This window comes from Vipera ursinii (genome assembly GCF_947247035.1).
Source record: "Vipera ursinii genome assembly, chromosome: 3".
NCBI classification, from domain to species: Eukaryota; Metazoa; Chordata; class Lepidosauria; order Squamata; family Viperidae; genus Vipera; species Vipera ursinii.
The window spans coordinates 89,386,118-89,401,815 of record NC_139516.1 but is presented as its reverse complement, the minus strand read 5'-3'; the positions used below and the strand labels follow the sequence as shown (position 1 = coordinate 89,401,815).

At 42.7% G+C, this 15,698-nt stretch overlaps 1 protein-coding gene across 1 annotated transcript in view; it reads left to right on the top strand.

Annotated features, from left to right (window-relative positions):
* The window catches only part of COL11A1 (collagen type XI alpha 1 chain), a gene marked incomplete at its 5' end in the record, with an annotated part of 287,402 nt that overhangs the window by 31,995 nt on the left and 239,709 nt on the right, over positions 1-15,698 (top strand). Inside the window, 2 exons of the mRNA XM_083358489.1 lie at positions 2,083-2,296; positions 4,865-5,027. Of these exons, the coding sequence (XP_083214615.1) occupies positions 2,083-2,296; positions 4,865-5,027 (377 nt within the window). The remainder of the gene's footprint in view (positions 1-2,082; positions 2,297-4,864; positions 5,028-15,698) is intronic.

The window sequence follows — 15,698 nt, the reverse complement described above, 5'->3', positions numbered from 1 at the left end:
CAGGCTTCACCATATAGCTATTACAGATGACCTCATCCCACTTTCTTGGAAGCAACAGCAGTGAGGACTAGAATATTGAAAGTAAATGGCAATAAGGCTGAGGGAGAACTACAGTGGTAGAAATGTGTTGACAGATGTCAGCTCCAATTGCTGCTTCCAAGCTGTCTTGATCCTAACAGCAGCTTCCCTACAGATTTTCACTCTACCCTCTCCTTTGCTGAAAGATTTCAACACATGTGTCATGTACAGGTAGTCCTCAAGTTGCAACTGTAATTGAGCCTGCCCATCATGGCTGTAAATCAAGAGGGCCGCAAAGCGGGTCAGTCACATGACCAACTTGGTTTTATGATCTTTTTTTTGCGGCAGTTGTTAAGTAAATCATTGTGATTGTTCAGTGAGCAAATGATTGGAGTTATGGCTGCGGCTTTGCTGAAAACCAGAAATAAATGCTACTTTGGAGGTGGGGCCAAAACCATAATCAAATATGGTGGCATGATCACAGGACACTACAAGCAGTCATAAATGCAGCCTGGTTGCAGAGTGTGTGATCATGTGACTGAGTGTGTGTGTGGTGTGTGTGTGTGTGGGGGGGAAAGTAATGGTTGGAGCTTCTAATCTAGGTCCTAAGTTAACCCCAGGCAGGTGTGTAGGAACTTTGAATGGTTGCTAAGCAACCAGTTGTAAATTGAGGACTACCTGTGAATCTTTAAGAGAGTTAGCTAAGTTACTACTTAGTTCAGGGGTGTCAAACTGCTGGCCTGAGGGCCGGATGTGTCACAGGGAAACTGCACCCACCCTATTGCCAGCAATGGGGAAAAAGCTCTGATACATCGCGCGACATCACGTGACATTGCGAGTTTGACATGTCTGTCTTAATTCATGAACTTCAAGAAAGAGAGACCTTCTCTTCATTCCCTTGTATACTTCCCTATTTAAGGGAGATTCACACACTGACATCATCACTTATAAGGATTGTGGCCTGGAATGACCTGACTGCTGTTTTTGTGGGCTTAAATTATCACACATTCTCCCTCCTCTTCTTCCTTCCATCTTCTCTTGCGGGCCAAGCCTATACAAAGTCCCTCTATGAGGGAGATGGGCAGTTTCTAAATGTGATATATAAATAAATAAAATACAGTATGTTCTTCCTCCTTCTTGCCACATGCTGAAATAACATCAGGGTGCTTTGTCATTGCTTTTTGTAATTATACTTTGAACATGCTTCTTAAAACCCACATAAATACATATTCTCTTAGAAATGTTGGATTTGCTTAAATCAAACTAAATCACTGGGACAAATGTTATCAATTCCATGCACATTTACCCTTCTCAAGGAAACTCCACTGGAACCTACTTCCATGTGTTTGTATTTAGAATTGTAAACTGACAGCAATTGCTGCTTACTTGGAAGTAAATTCTACTGAAGTCATGGCTCTTGAAGAATGTTAACACAAATCACTTTTCTTTTTTTTATAAATAAAGAGACAGGTTCTACTGCAGCACAAACTGATACATAATTCACAAAGTCTATTTAGCTTCAGCTATTTCTTCCCTTGAAAAAGTGTACAAAAATGGGAACTTGTGTAGTTATTTGGAAATTTATATGTAAAAATGTGCATTAGTGAGAGCTGCCTAAAAATTTGCACAGATACATGTATATCTTATGAAAAGAAGCACACAAAATATGTAGGGTAGGGAACACTGCGCAACATTTAATTTTTTAAAATAATATATGATCGAGTAGATAGTGTGTATGAATAAATATAGTATGGATCTAGACTGATCTTCACATGCTAAGTTCCAAATAAATTAAATAATGAGTATATGAGCCCCATAGAATCTTAATAGGACTGAAATAAGGTTAGTGGAAACATTATGTTCTGTAGATTACACTGTGGCCAAAGTTAAGTGCAGTGTAAATCAAGAAAGCACAGTAGCTTTTAAAAAGTAATATTCCTACAGTGGAATTTGCAGAATTAAACAGAAAATGTAAAAAGTCTGATCCCCATTCTAATAAAAAAGCATTCCAAAATTGTGTGTTTTACTCTTAGGATTTGTGACATTGGATTGTTCTCTTGACAGGTGGAACATTTCCTGAAGACTTTTCAGTTCTATTTACAATAAAACCTAAAAAAGGAGTCCAGTCCTTTCTTTTATCTCTCTACAATGAACACGGCATTCAGCAGGTTGGCATTGAAGTGGGCCGGTCACCTATCTTCTTGTTTGAAGATCAAAATGGAAAGCCTGCCCCAGAAGATTATCCCATCTTTGGTACAGTCAATATTGCTGATGGAAAGTAAGTGGAAGGTTATGATGTCTGTGTGAGTTATTTGAATATGTTGTCAGTTAAGGGTACTGATGTCAGCCAGCAGATGATTTAAACAAAAGATTTTGCATGGATTTTTTCAGTAGGGTTTGAACATGTATCTTTGCCATGTGATATTGGCATCTTCCTGCTGCTTTGTTTTTATATCTGTGTATCATCTCTGTTTTGCTTTTTGTATTCTATTTCCCTTAACATAACTACTTATAGTAGATGATGTTCTCCTATTTTCTCCATTCTTCAATGGGTGCTTGATATTATGCTGTCATACTCCTTTCCCAATAAGATCTCATTCATGCCATAAAAGGATGAAGATACCAACCTGACTGGTTTTGATTTGCATTATGGGACAAGCCTGAATCTATAAATATGCCATCTTGTTCAATATTACCCCACAGAGTACAGGTAGTTCTAAACTTATGAACCACAGTTGAATTTCAGTTTGTAAGTCATTGTGGTTGCATATCAAGGCATCTCATGACCAGACCCAATTTTTTTACCATTTTTACAGTGGTCATTAAGCAAATCACATGGTCCTAAGTCTGAATCCACATCCCTGAATGAGTGCTTTTTGCTAGAAATCAACAAAAAATATTGCAAAACATAGTCGCATGACCACAGGACACTGCAACCAGTCATAAGTGTGAACCAGTTGCCAAGCAGCTTAAATGTGGTCATGTGACTGTGAGCCGGGCAATGCAATATTTTACAAATGCCAGATGCTATACAGTCCAAGCTTGTCAATGGATTATTAAGTGACAGGTCATAAATTAAGAACTATCTGTGGAGTGTCAATTTGAAGCATTCAAATAAATAAAATTAGCAAAAATAAATATTCTTTGAAAATAGAGCCCTTTTCATATGTCCCTTTCCGTCTATTATAGGAGAATACTTAAGCAAATAGAAAATTCACCAGAAAACTTTTTGAACTGATATTGGCTATGAGAACCTTCATCTTGACTTGTGTCAGTAAGACAGGCTGAGCTAGTGTTTCTGTTAGAAACTCCTCAAAATCCATTGTATTTTTATACATCTCATCTAGAGTCAGTCATTTTTCCTTACAATTCCCATTGAGAAACACGCTTCCCAGCTCTCCAAACTTGTTTTGATCTACAACTCATACATGGCTGAGACTGGGAGTTTTGTGTGTACTCTGTGCACAGCCTTGGTCAATGGAGAAAATTTATTCAAAGAAAACACACACTCAGCCCAAGAGGCATTTGCCCCTTGACCTCCCTAACCTTCAGATAGAATTTCAATTAAGAGGAAGCTAGGATCTTGCAAGGAATAACAAGAACACTGAATTCTAACAACAATAAAGCTTTAATGGCTTAACAAGTTTGATGCCTGTACACTCACACATATATTCTTATTTATACTCATTCCACATTTAGGACCAGCCAAGCCTGAAGAATATCAGCATGCTCTTTATCCTTTTAGAGCTGTTATATTGCATGCTGTAAGCAAAATTTCACTATGTGCAATGCTAATTAATTAATCAATCACTGATCATTTGTTTATGTCTTTGGCCAGATCATGAATCTGCTTTTTCTTTCCCTTACGTCCTGGAATCTTGGAATGTGAGGTGCTCACTTCCAAATAATGATTACTGCTTTTGCATGAGACAGAATTTTGTATTGTCTTTCATTGCACCTTTCAGGGATGATGGTGATGATGATTTTCTTTATTGCATACCATGTGCCTTGTTGCCTAGTATCTCCCCAGCCAAACTAGCTAGGGTGATTTCCAGTGGGATATTGGAGTACACCAGTGGTGGGCTGGAACTGCCTAGTACAGGGGTAGGCAACCTCGGCTCTTTTATGACTCATGGACTTCAACTCCCAGAATTCCTGAGTCAGGTGACTTAGGAATTCTGGGAGTTGAAGTCCATGAGCCATAAAAGAGCCGAGGTTGCCTACCCCTGGCCTAGTAGGACAATTATAAGATTTTTTTGGCCTTTGAAAAACCCATGAGGTAGGCTTAGAGTTAAGGTTGGGGCTAATGCCTAGGGTTGGGTACACTACTTTATGCTTCAGAACAAAAGGGTGGAATTAGTATTACACTGCTGCCACGAGTAGAAGAAATATGGTCTCCCAACAGCATTATTATGTTTCAGAATAGTTACATGGTTTTTTTTTACCCTAGCCCTAAAGATTCTGTGGATGAATTACAGGTTTTTTCTGTCATGGTGTGCATTGCTTGTATATAAAAGTCATAACTACTGGTATTTGACTTGTCCATCGGCATACTATGCGAAAAAGACTGATGTCCAAACTATGTTTTATATAGCTTTTCTAGACACATTAGATCTGTAAGGATGTCCATGTAGTGCTTACCAAAGGCATCCAGTAAATTTGCTGCAAATTTGCTGTTTAATAGCAATCCTCATTGCTGGAGCTACTGGGAAAGAGTCCCTAGTTATAATGAAGAAATATAGCCTTTAAATATTTTAAGCAACTATAATTACTCCATTGATCTTAAGATGTAAATTATCTAGGTAAATGCTTTCTTCTTTTTAAAACACTTTGATTCCTATATTAGGTGGCATCGGGTGGCCATTAGTGTGGAGAAGAAATCGGTTACCATGATTATGGACTGTAAGACGAAAACCACAAAACCACTTGAGAGAAGCAGCCCGGCGATCGTTGACACCAATGGCATTACTGTCTTTGGAACAAGAATTTTGGATGAAGAGGTGTTTGAGGTAAATATTCAGCTGTCAAGTGGCCACATATTCAATCCTATGTGAACAGAATAACCACTGAAGGCAGAACATGGTAAAAATGCTGTGTGCAGGCTATCTTGTATAAGGCTTGTAGAAAGTACATTTCCAAATGAAAACATTGTGCTATAGTAAACATTTTGAAATATGGGTATATTAAGATGAAACACAAATACATTTGAAATAAATGATTTTTAAAATCTTAGTTTTGCAGATTTGGATATATCTGTATACAGATTTAGAGGAGAACTTTATTGGTTGTAATGTTCCATTTATTTGTGATGTTCCTGAGGGTCAGTCAGTCTCTTATTTCATCCTTCTGATATGTTATCTCTGTTGCTGTGCTTTGCTATAGCATGTGAGTCCAGTCCTAGATCACTCAATCTGAAACACGTGGTAATGTAGCACAACACTAAGTCATTTCTTTCTTGTTAGCAGTAACCTTTATTCCTGCTGTTATTTTAATCTGTATGTACAACTATTGAACTGAATGAAAGAAAGACAATTATCTCATATAAATCTGGTATTATCATGAACATTGGTTTAGAGTTTGGAGGCTTAAAGATGTTTGATGTCTAAGTAAAAATAAATAAATTCCAGTAGTACTGGACGGATCTGACTGTTGAATTATCTGTGGGATGGCATCAAGAAGCTCACCTTTTGTGATCTGAGTCACTGTTGTACTGACTGGGGTTAGAGATTTGGGAACTCCAATGTATTTCCACCTAAAAGAAATTATGGAATTTTCATCATACTGAGATGAAAAGAGAAGACAAGTCAACACTTTTTTGTAGTGTAAACTTGTTCAGGAATAAATTGCATTTCCAAGTAAGCTAGTCTAAAAGCAATACAGCTGAAGTGAATCCAATTGGTCATATGAATGGATGCTAATTAAAGAACAGCAGTAGACTTATGAAGCTGTTAAAATTGGTATATCAGGGCTTTTTTTGTCATAGAATGCCCAGAACAGAGTTCCGGCACCTTTTTTGGATGGCGGGTTGTATGACGTGTGTGAGTTCCGGCACCTGGGTATAACTATATTGATTGAACAGTCCATTTATCTATCAGTAGGAACAGTGAGGCTGCAGTTCTGAACTCAACATAACTCAAAAAATGATTTTAAGATGAGGGTGTGTGGGTGTGTATAGAAAGAGAGAACTGCCAGGAAAGAAGGAGCTTCCCTCTAAATTGTATTACATTAATTAAAAAAGAAAAGGCTGTTGCAGAACATATGTTGGAAATAAAAAGCTATTTGGGAGGGCAAATCCCGGGGAAAGCATTTCAGAAACAAAATAAAGAATAATCTTTCTAAATAAAATTGACATTTCTGTTGCAAATACCCTTAGTAACATTGCTGTAAAATTCTGTATAGTTGGTTTATTTTACTATATGAAAAGATGCTAAAGATGCTATAACTGTCCAGGCTATGTTGCAAGAAGAGAATTCACCATTGGTTTGGCTTAATAATCTCTATGACACGGGCGTCCAACTCACCACATCATGTGACATATCGTGATGTATACATGTTGCAACGTATCACGACTCTTTTTGCATTGTTGGCAATGGGGTGGGCACGGCTTCAGTATGATGAGACCGGCCCGCGGGCCTGCAGTTTGACACCCCTGCTCTATGAGCTTTCAAGTTAGCTGTGTTTTATTCACAACAAGTTGGGAAGGGGAAGTACAACTCTCCTACTACTTATTTGAAATTGATGATGCTGATCTCAAGTATCTTCCCTTCAGGCAGTGGCGTAGCGTGGGGGGTGCAGGGGGGGCCGGCCGCACCGGGCGCAACATCTGGGGGGGGCGCGCTCGACGGCGCCGGGATCCGGCAGGGCGGAGGCACCGGAGCCCCAGCCGGGAAGGGCCTGATGCCCCACGGCACGCCACACACACACACACACACAAACACACAACCACACAGCGTGAATCCTCCTTCGGGTCGCTCTGCCTTCGCTCCGGCCGCCGGCGCTGGACTGAAGCCTTCTCTCCCTCCTCCCCCCCGCAAAGGAGAAGGCGGCTCCTGAGCGTGCACAGAGCGCGGCCCTCCTGCAAGCCCGGGGCTCCGCTGCGGAGGCTCTCCCAAGGCACTCCTGGGGTTGCCAAAGGTGGGGGGGGCGCGGCGGGGCTTGAAAGAGGGTGGATTTCCTGCGGGGAGAGGATCGCTGCAGCGTCTCTCCGGGGATCCCTGCTCTGGAACGAAAGCTGCGTCGGCAGGTTGCCGATCCAACCGTGCATGCAGACTTTGGGGGCGAGAGGACGTGGTCGGGTGCGTGTGCATGTGTGTGTGTGTTTGTGGGCGCGCCCGTGCTGTCTCTGTTCTGCAAAAGGCGCTTTTTAAAAAAAATAAATAAAAATAAAAATAAATCCTGTCCTGCAGGAATGCAGAAAAGCAGCCCTCGCCCCCCCCCCATTGAAAGCTTGAACTCTTCTTCTGCCTTCAATCTCAGTTTCTGTTTGGGGTGAGGTGCCAAAGAGAAGGAGGCGGCTTGGCTTGGATAAGCAGCGTCTGGGCAGAAAATAGGTCGGGCGCCGCAGCAAGTATGAATTCCTGGGGTTCAGCCTAAGCAGGCAAAGCTGCAGGGTGGGTTGGTTGGCTTTTCCGGCTTTGGAATAACCTTGGGAAGCTGAGGCATTGTAAGTTGGAAGTCATTGTTTGTCGCCTAACATGTTGGGTCAACCCCACGCCACATGTTAAGCCATAAACCGTGGTTGGTATCCAGGGTTTAGGACAAGATGGAGAAAACTAGCCAATTGTGGGATCATAAATCTTGATGAAGCCCATCATCGCTCCATGTGATGTATGCACTCAATCTACAAACGTAGTCCAAGCCTATTCACATCTGTTGTAAGGTCATTCTCTCGTGGGGTTTATCCTGACGTCCACTAAGAGTGGAACAAACATGCCCCATTAACCATTTTCAATGCCATGTCCTCTCTTTGTCTCATCCTAAATCACAGCTGAGGCACCTTAAAGTTGCCTTGTTTCAGTTTTAAACTAGCATTTTCCCTCTTCTCCAGAGACCCTTTTTTGCCTTGAACCTAACTCAGGGGTAGGCAGCCTTGGCTCTTTTATGACTCATGGACTTCAACTCCCAGAATTCCTGAGCTAGTGAAAGAGACTCGAATGCTAAAATCCACAGGTTAGGGGGCGCAAATTACTTGCCTTGCCCCGGGTGCTGACAACCCACGCTACGCCACTGCCTTCAGGGTGATATATCCTTTGTAGACATGGGGAATACTGTAGTGCAAACATCTTCACAGTTTTGCGTGTGTATGAGTCTTATAGAACTTTGTTGTTTCTCATTATAATAGGCTATGAGAATAGCTTTGGGAGACAGGAGGAAGAATCACAGCTTAGATAACAATCTGATAAAGAAAACCTGAGTGCAAAGTATGAATGGGGGTGGAGTATGCATCTAAAATGGAACCCTCCCTAGTTATCTGGAAAGTAAAGGCAAAGGAGGGGAAAAGTGATTTCAGATATGCAAGATTCTGTTACTCCAACTTTATGATAAAGGTAGTGTTAGTACTCACGTTTCAGCCTAATTTTGATTAACTGAATGTTAAATTATAATCCAAGTTCATTTTTTTTAGAAATTAAATGTGTTAATTCATGGGGTTGAGTGTACAAATAATAATCGTGACAGCGTAAAAATAAACAGTCCATGTGATATTTGAACAAGGCATGCTTTACAAATACATAGCATGCCATGCATATACCGTATATACTTGAGTATAAGCCGAATTTTTCAGCCCACTTTTTGGGCTGAAAAATTCCACTTCGGCTTATACTCCAGTCAACAAAAAAAACTTACCGAGGACTTGTGCGCGGCCGAGGCTTTGGTGCTTCCGGGATCGCCCGCACCTCTCCCAAGCCACCGCCGTCCGAGACCTGCCGAAGTTTGGGGAGGTTTGGGGAGGTGCGCGCGCACCTCCCCAAACTCCGCGCCTTGCCTGCCTGCTTCTTTCCGCAGCGGAAAGAAGCAGGCAGGCAGGGCGCGGAGGAACGGAGACTTGCCGACGTTTGGGGAGGTTTGGGCGCCTCCCCAAACCTCGGCAGGTCTCCGTTCCTCCGCGCAGACCTGCCGACGTTTGGGGAGGTTTGGGCGCCTCCCCAAACCTCCCCAAACCTCGGCAGGTCTCCGTTCCTCCTGCCGACCTTTGGGGAGGTTTGGGCGCCTCCCCAAACCTCCCCAAACCTCGGCAGGTCTCCGTTCCTCCTGCCGACCTTTGGGGAGGTTTGGGCGCCTCCCCAAACCTCGGCAGGTCTCCGTTCCTCCGCGCAGACCTGCCGACGTTTGGGAAGGTTTGGGCGCCTCCCCAAACCTCCCCAGGTCTCCGTTCCTGTTTGGGGAGGTTTGGGCGCCTCCCCAAACCTCCCCAAACCTCGGCAGGTCTCCGTTCCTGTTTGGGGAGGTTTGGGCGCCTCCCCAAACCTCCCCAAACCTCGGCAGGTCTCCGTTCCTCCGCGCAGACCTGCCGACCTTTGGGGAGGTTTGGGCGCCTCCCCAAACGTCCCCAAACCTCGGCAGGTCTCCGTTCCTCCGCGCAGACCTGCCGACCTTTGGGGAGGTTTGGGCGCCTCCCCAAACGTCCCCAAACCTCGGCAGGTCTCCGTTCCTGTTTGGGGAGCTTTGGGCGCCTCCCCAAACCTCCCCAAACCTCGGCAGGTCTCCGTTCCTCCGCGCAGACCTGCCGACCTTTGGGGAGGTTTGGGCGCCTCCCCAAACCTCCCCAAACCTCGGCAGGTCTCCGTTCCTGTTTGGGGAGGTTTGGGCGCCTCCCCAAACCTCCCCAAACCTCGGCAGGTCTCCGTTCCTCCGCGCAGACCTGCCGACCTTTGGGGAGGTTTGGGCGCCTCCCCAAACGTCCCCAAACCTCGGCAGGTCTCCGTTCCTGTTTGGGGAGGTTTGGGTGCCTCCCCAAACCTCCCCAAACCTCGGCAGGTCTCCGTTCCTCCGCGCAGACCTGCCGACCTTTGGGGAGGTTTGGGCGCCTCCCCAAACGTCCCCAAACCTCGGCAGGTCTCCGTTCCTGTTTGGGGAGGTTTGGGCGCCTCCCCAAACGTCCCCAAACCTCGGCAGGTCTCCGTTCCTCCGCGCAGACCTGCCGACCTTTGGGGAGGTTTGGGCGCCTCCCCAAACATCCCCAAACCTCGGCAGGTCTCCGTTCCTGTTTGGGGAGGTTTGGGCGCCTCCCCAAACGTCCCCAAACCTCGGCAGGTCTCCGTTCCTGTTTGGGGAGGTTTGGGCGCCTCCCCAAACCTCCCCAAACCTCGGCAGGTCTCCGTTCCTGTTTGGGGAGGTTTGGGCGCCTCCCCAAACCTCCCCAAACCTCGGCAGGTCTCCGTTCCTCCGCGCAGACCTGCCGACCTTTGGGGAGGTTTGGGCGCCTCCCCAAACGTCCCCAAACCTCGGCAGGTCTCCGTTCTTCCTGCCGACCTTTGGGGAGGTTTGGGCGCCTCCCCAAACCTCCCCAAACCTCGGCAGGTCTGCGCGGAGGAACGGAGACCTGCCGAGGTTTGGGGAGGTTTGGGGAGGTTTGGGGAGGCGCCCAAACCTCCCCAAACAGGAACGGAGACCTGCCGAGGTTTGGGGAGGTTTGGGGAGGCGCCCAAACCTCCCCAAAGGTCGGCAGGTCTGCGCGGAGGAACGGAGACCTGCCGAGGTTTGGGAGGCGCCCAAACCTCCCCAAAGGTCGGCAGGAGGAACGGAGACCTGCCGAGGTTTGGGGAGGTTTGGGGAGGCGCCCAAACCTCCCCAAAGGTCGGCAGGAGGAACGGAGACCTGCCGAGGTTTGGGGAGGCGCCCAAACCTCCCCAAAGGTCGGCAGGAGGAACGGAGACCTGCCGAGGTTTGGGGAGGTTTGGGGAGGCGCCCAAACCTCCCCAAAGGTCGGCAGGAGGAACGGAGACCTGCCGAGGTTTGGGGAGGCGCCCAAACCTCCCCAAAGGTCGGCAGGTCTGCGCGGAGGAACGGAGACCTGCCGAGGTTTGGGGAGGTTTGGGGAGGCGCCCAAACCTCCCCAAAGGTCGGCAGGAGGAACGGAGACCTGCCGACGAGCCGCGGCCACACAGGGTATTCCTGTGTATTCAGGCTTGCAAAATGGCGGATCGAGCCTCTGCTGGCGGCAGAGGCTTGCAGAACGGCGGATCGGCTTATACTCGAGTCAATAACTTTTTCCAGTTTTTGGGGGTGAAATTGGGGGTCTCGGCTTATACTCGAGTCGGCTTATACTCAAGTATATACGGTACATATATACAAACATATACATATACATATACATATACATATACATATACATATACATATACATATAACTTGCTTTTTTGACTTTATAATCCTTTAATTCAGGGTAGAGTCAGGGCGATTGGATAGAGCTGAGCATTTACTGGCTGGATGCCCTTCCTGACACCTATGCGGAGTTCACAGCAGATGTTTTTTCTTTGCATCCTGGGAGAGAAACATCTGCTGCTACTTAGGATTGAACCTCAATTTTCTAAGTGGGAGGGGAGCATCTTTAACACTAGGCCACCACACCTAGTGAATTTGTGTGTATATGTACACACACATGTATATATATACACACACACAAACACACACCAACACTTGTACATTGTGTTCAATGGCCTATAATGAAAATTGGGCATCTTTTGGGACAAGAGATTTTCTGTGTGGGTCACCATAATTACACATTAGCTTGTGTGATACATTATGGTGACAGGAGGGACAGGTTATCATGGGTGAGCCATTTGGAACAGTCTTCACATTACATTTATAAGTGTGTACTGTGTCTTTCTTCCAAGAAATCACATACATTGAAGTGACTGTGAATAAGTGTAAGATTTCAGCCTCCCTGTAATTACAGAGGTGGTCCAGAAAGAACTCTATTTGTGACTTATACCTTTTGATATTTATTTATTTCATAAGTCTTTCCAGTAACTAAAGAAGGTTTGGCAAAAGGAAGTATATTTTTCCACTATTTAAAATCCAGGAAGAAGGATTATACAGACCACTGAAATACATCTGTGTAAAGGAATCTATATGGGAGACTGAACTTCTTATAGGAAGCATTCCCTAGAAAGGTTATTTTAACAGACATTTGGAGGACATTTATGTTTTCAGTCGTCTGATTTTACAAGGCTGTCACATGCCAAGAAAAATAATCCAAGCTGAAAAGATGGTCTTTCGGAATGGATGTGCTAGTAGTTAGTCTTTCTACTCCCTGCAGAGATGGTTAGCAAAGCAGCAAAAATATTTCAGGTTCATTTGGATTGAGGCCAGGTTAGTTTCTGAAAAATATACAGTTAGAAGTGCAAGCATTTCATTTACAATCAGCATTATTTCACCCCATGAATTTCTCACATTTTTAGAAATGTTTTTTGTTCAAAATTTGACTTAACGTGTAATTCAAGATTTTAGGGTTTGAGGAAAAATGCACTGCAGGTTGCCAGAGGTAATTACAAAAGATTAGATAAGAACAGCAAAAAATAAAAATTATGCTGGATGTTTCCCATGTGCCTTTTTTTAGTAGGGGATTTTTTTTTCTAAATTGAAATTCGAACTGAATTTAGGGTGTATTTTAGAACTTTTAGAGAATTTTGAGGAAAGTGAGTAAATACTTGGTAAATAAAGTATTAGTTTTGGTGAAGAGACTTCAGAAGAGAACATGTAATATTTGAAAAGATGTCAGTGATACAATATTGCCATCTGTTCTTTTCTTCTTAATTATGCATTGAAACTATTCATCAGCAGAGGCTTATTGAAGTCTAATAAAATATTATAACACATCTCTATGGAATAATGTAAGATTGATGAGCATTGTGGAATGATGTTGAATATTTTACACACAAAAACATAAAGGCTAAACACTTTTTTTCTGTTTCACTTTCTGAAGAGGCTATCTCAGTGCAAGCAATTTTAGTATCTGCTTCCACTCTAGGCCTTGCACATTTAGGTTCAATGGGATTTTATTGCTCTAGTTGCAGATAGTTGGTGAGATGGTTTGAATTCCTGCTGTGTTTTCCATTTTGCAGCCATTGCTACATACATTCTCAAACACAGTCCTGTGATTTTATGTATGAGCTAGCAAGCCAAGAATGATTTGCCTGTGTTAGGTTTTAGTGGAAGTATTGTTCCATCCATGGGCAGGATTTGAGAAAGTAACCATTAAGGACAAAATATTTCAATATCTATGTCAGTATGTATGTCAGGATTTGTTATTTTACCAATATCCAGAGTATCTATGTCATATATACATTACTAATGAGGTATCTGAATAGAGAAGTAGCATGGTTAAGATGGACTAGGAGCAAGAAGACCTGGATTCAAGTCTTCTCTTATGGAAAGCTGGATGAACTAAGGGCAGCCAATTCCTTTCGCCCTAAATAAGCATCAGACACTAGACAAACCAAGGCATTGGTAGCTTCACTATAAGAACTAGGTAACAAAAGATTTTTAAAAAGCGACTCAACATTTTGTAGGACAAATGCTATAAACATCAACATTTGAGGGTTTGGGGTATGTTTTTTTTTGTAGATCTTTAAAGAAAATCTTTATGGAAAAACAATGGAAAATTATGGTATCTGAAGAACCATTAAACTATTGTGGAAAAATTTGGGCCTTGATATATTAGCATTATATCTTAGTGCCACTGTCAAATGGCTAACTGGAACAAAAATTGGCAGTGACTTTATGCATAATAATTTAATTCTTTGAAATGCTTTTCTGTATATGGAATGTAAACATCCAGCACTGGGAACAGCACTGTTTTTATGGGATTTAACAAGTAGTTATTGGCCTAATTAATGGTTACTCAATTGATTCAATAAACTAAGGATAAGAAGGCCCCATTAAATTGGAGGGAGTGCATAAATAGTTCCTCAGCATTTCAAATATGGCACACAGTTGGACACAAGGTGGTGCCATTTATCTACAAGGACTTTATTATAATCTCCCAGCTTATCCCAAATATTGTAATTCTTTAATAAGCATCTTAGACTCTTCCTTACACATTTATTAATCATTCCAGGTCAAAGTTAATGTAAGCAATCACCTTCATTGTGGTTGATTAAAATTCTCAACCATATTTCTGTTGAAGCTTAAAATACCTTGAAGTGTTTTCATTTATTTTCTGAGAGTGTTTTCTCTCCTGGGTTGCCAGTCATTTCATGAATAAAGGTTGATGCTACAACAGTAATGGATATGTTTACACATTACTACATATAATTGGAAATTGTGTTTTCTGGTTTGAAAAGGCAGACATAATCAAGAAGTGTCCACTATGGAAAACATGATAATTGGTAATTATTAAAATGGCAAATGTGGTTCAACAGATGTGTTCATTGGGACAAAGAATGATGAGACAGAGATAAATGTATGTATATGTTCAGTGATAACCTCAGTAATGGTAGTGAGGTTGGATTTGGTTATGCTTTACCATTGTTTGCTTAACAATAGTTTATTGAATAAACCAGTCGGTTGGGTTCATATAATATAATAAACCTTAGACTGTAATTTACCTACCACAATTGCTGAGTTTACATGGTCTCTTAAGTCAAAATCAGACAAGCTACATTATAGCTTGGCAGGATGTATAAACCAAGCCAATATTTGCCAGCTATAAGGGGAAAAAATCCCTGCATTCCATGTGGGGGGGGGATAATCAGTAAAATAATCTGAAATAAGATTGTTGTTATTATGTATATATTTATTTATATCCCACCTATATAATTTTTTACAAATAACTAAAGGTGGTGAACATATGCAGCATACTGTCTTCCTCCTATTTTCCCCACAACAACAACCCTGTGAGGTGGGTTGGACTGAAAGAGAGGGATTGGTCCAGGGTCACCCAGTTAGCTTTAATGGCGAAGGCAGGTCTTGAATTCCTGGTCTCCTGCCTTAACCATTAGACCAAACTGGTACTCGTTACAATGTCTATACTGTCTATACAGTTATAATGCAATTACATTTTTAACATATATTATTGTCTCCTTTTTAGTTTTCTGTTGAGTTAGATGGGGATGTTTTTTTCTCTCAATATATCAAGAAAGAAAAAATAAGGTGAAAAAAGTAAGCTAGGTGAGATGGGCGGCAAAGAAATTTAACAAATAATAATAATAGGTTGTTTTACAGCTTGCACGGTAAATATACTGAAAAAAAATATAGGTTTTATGGTTATTGAATTCTATTTTTACTAGGAATTAACAGAAAAAATATTTTTGCAGTAAGGCTGAATCCATCCATTCTTGACACATTTTTCAGAGTAGATTTCATTTCACTGGAAACAGTCTTTAAAACGTTGCATTTGATTTTCCGCAATACTGTATGACACCTAGACCCTGGCAGGGTCTAAAATAAGGAGTGCCAAAAATACTATGGGAACTTCTGACAGAATGGGCTTTGGAGTAGAAAAAAATTCTCAAGTCTTTTCTATTATATCTTCTATTTCTTCCAGATGCAGCTTTGTTTGTTCTTTTTCACCCTGCGGCTCTGGGTTCATGGTTCACTCAGATGTACCCTCAGGAAAGTAACCATGTTGAGAATGCATAGCTTTGAACTCTATGAATTGCCAGACTGCTCAAATGAAGAGTGACTTTCTTCCTAAAGTTTCTTGTGTTGAAGAAAGCCATGGGGGAAAAAAAGGCTAG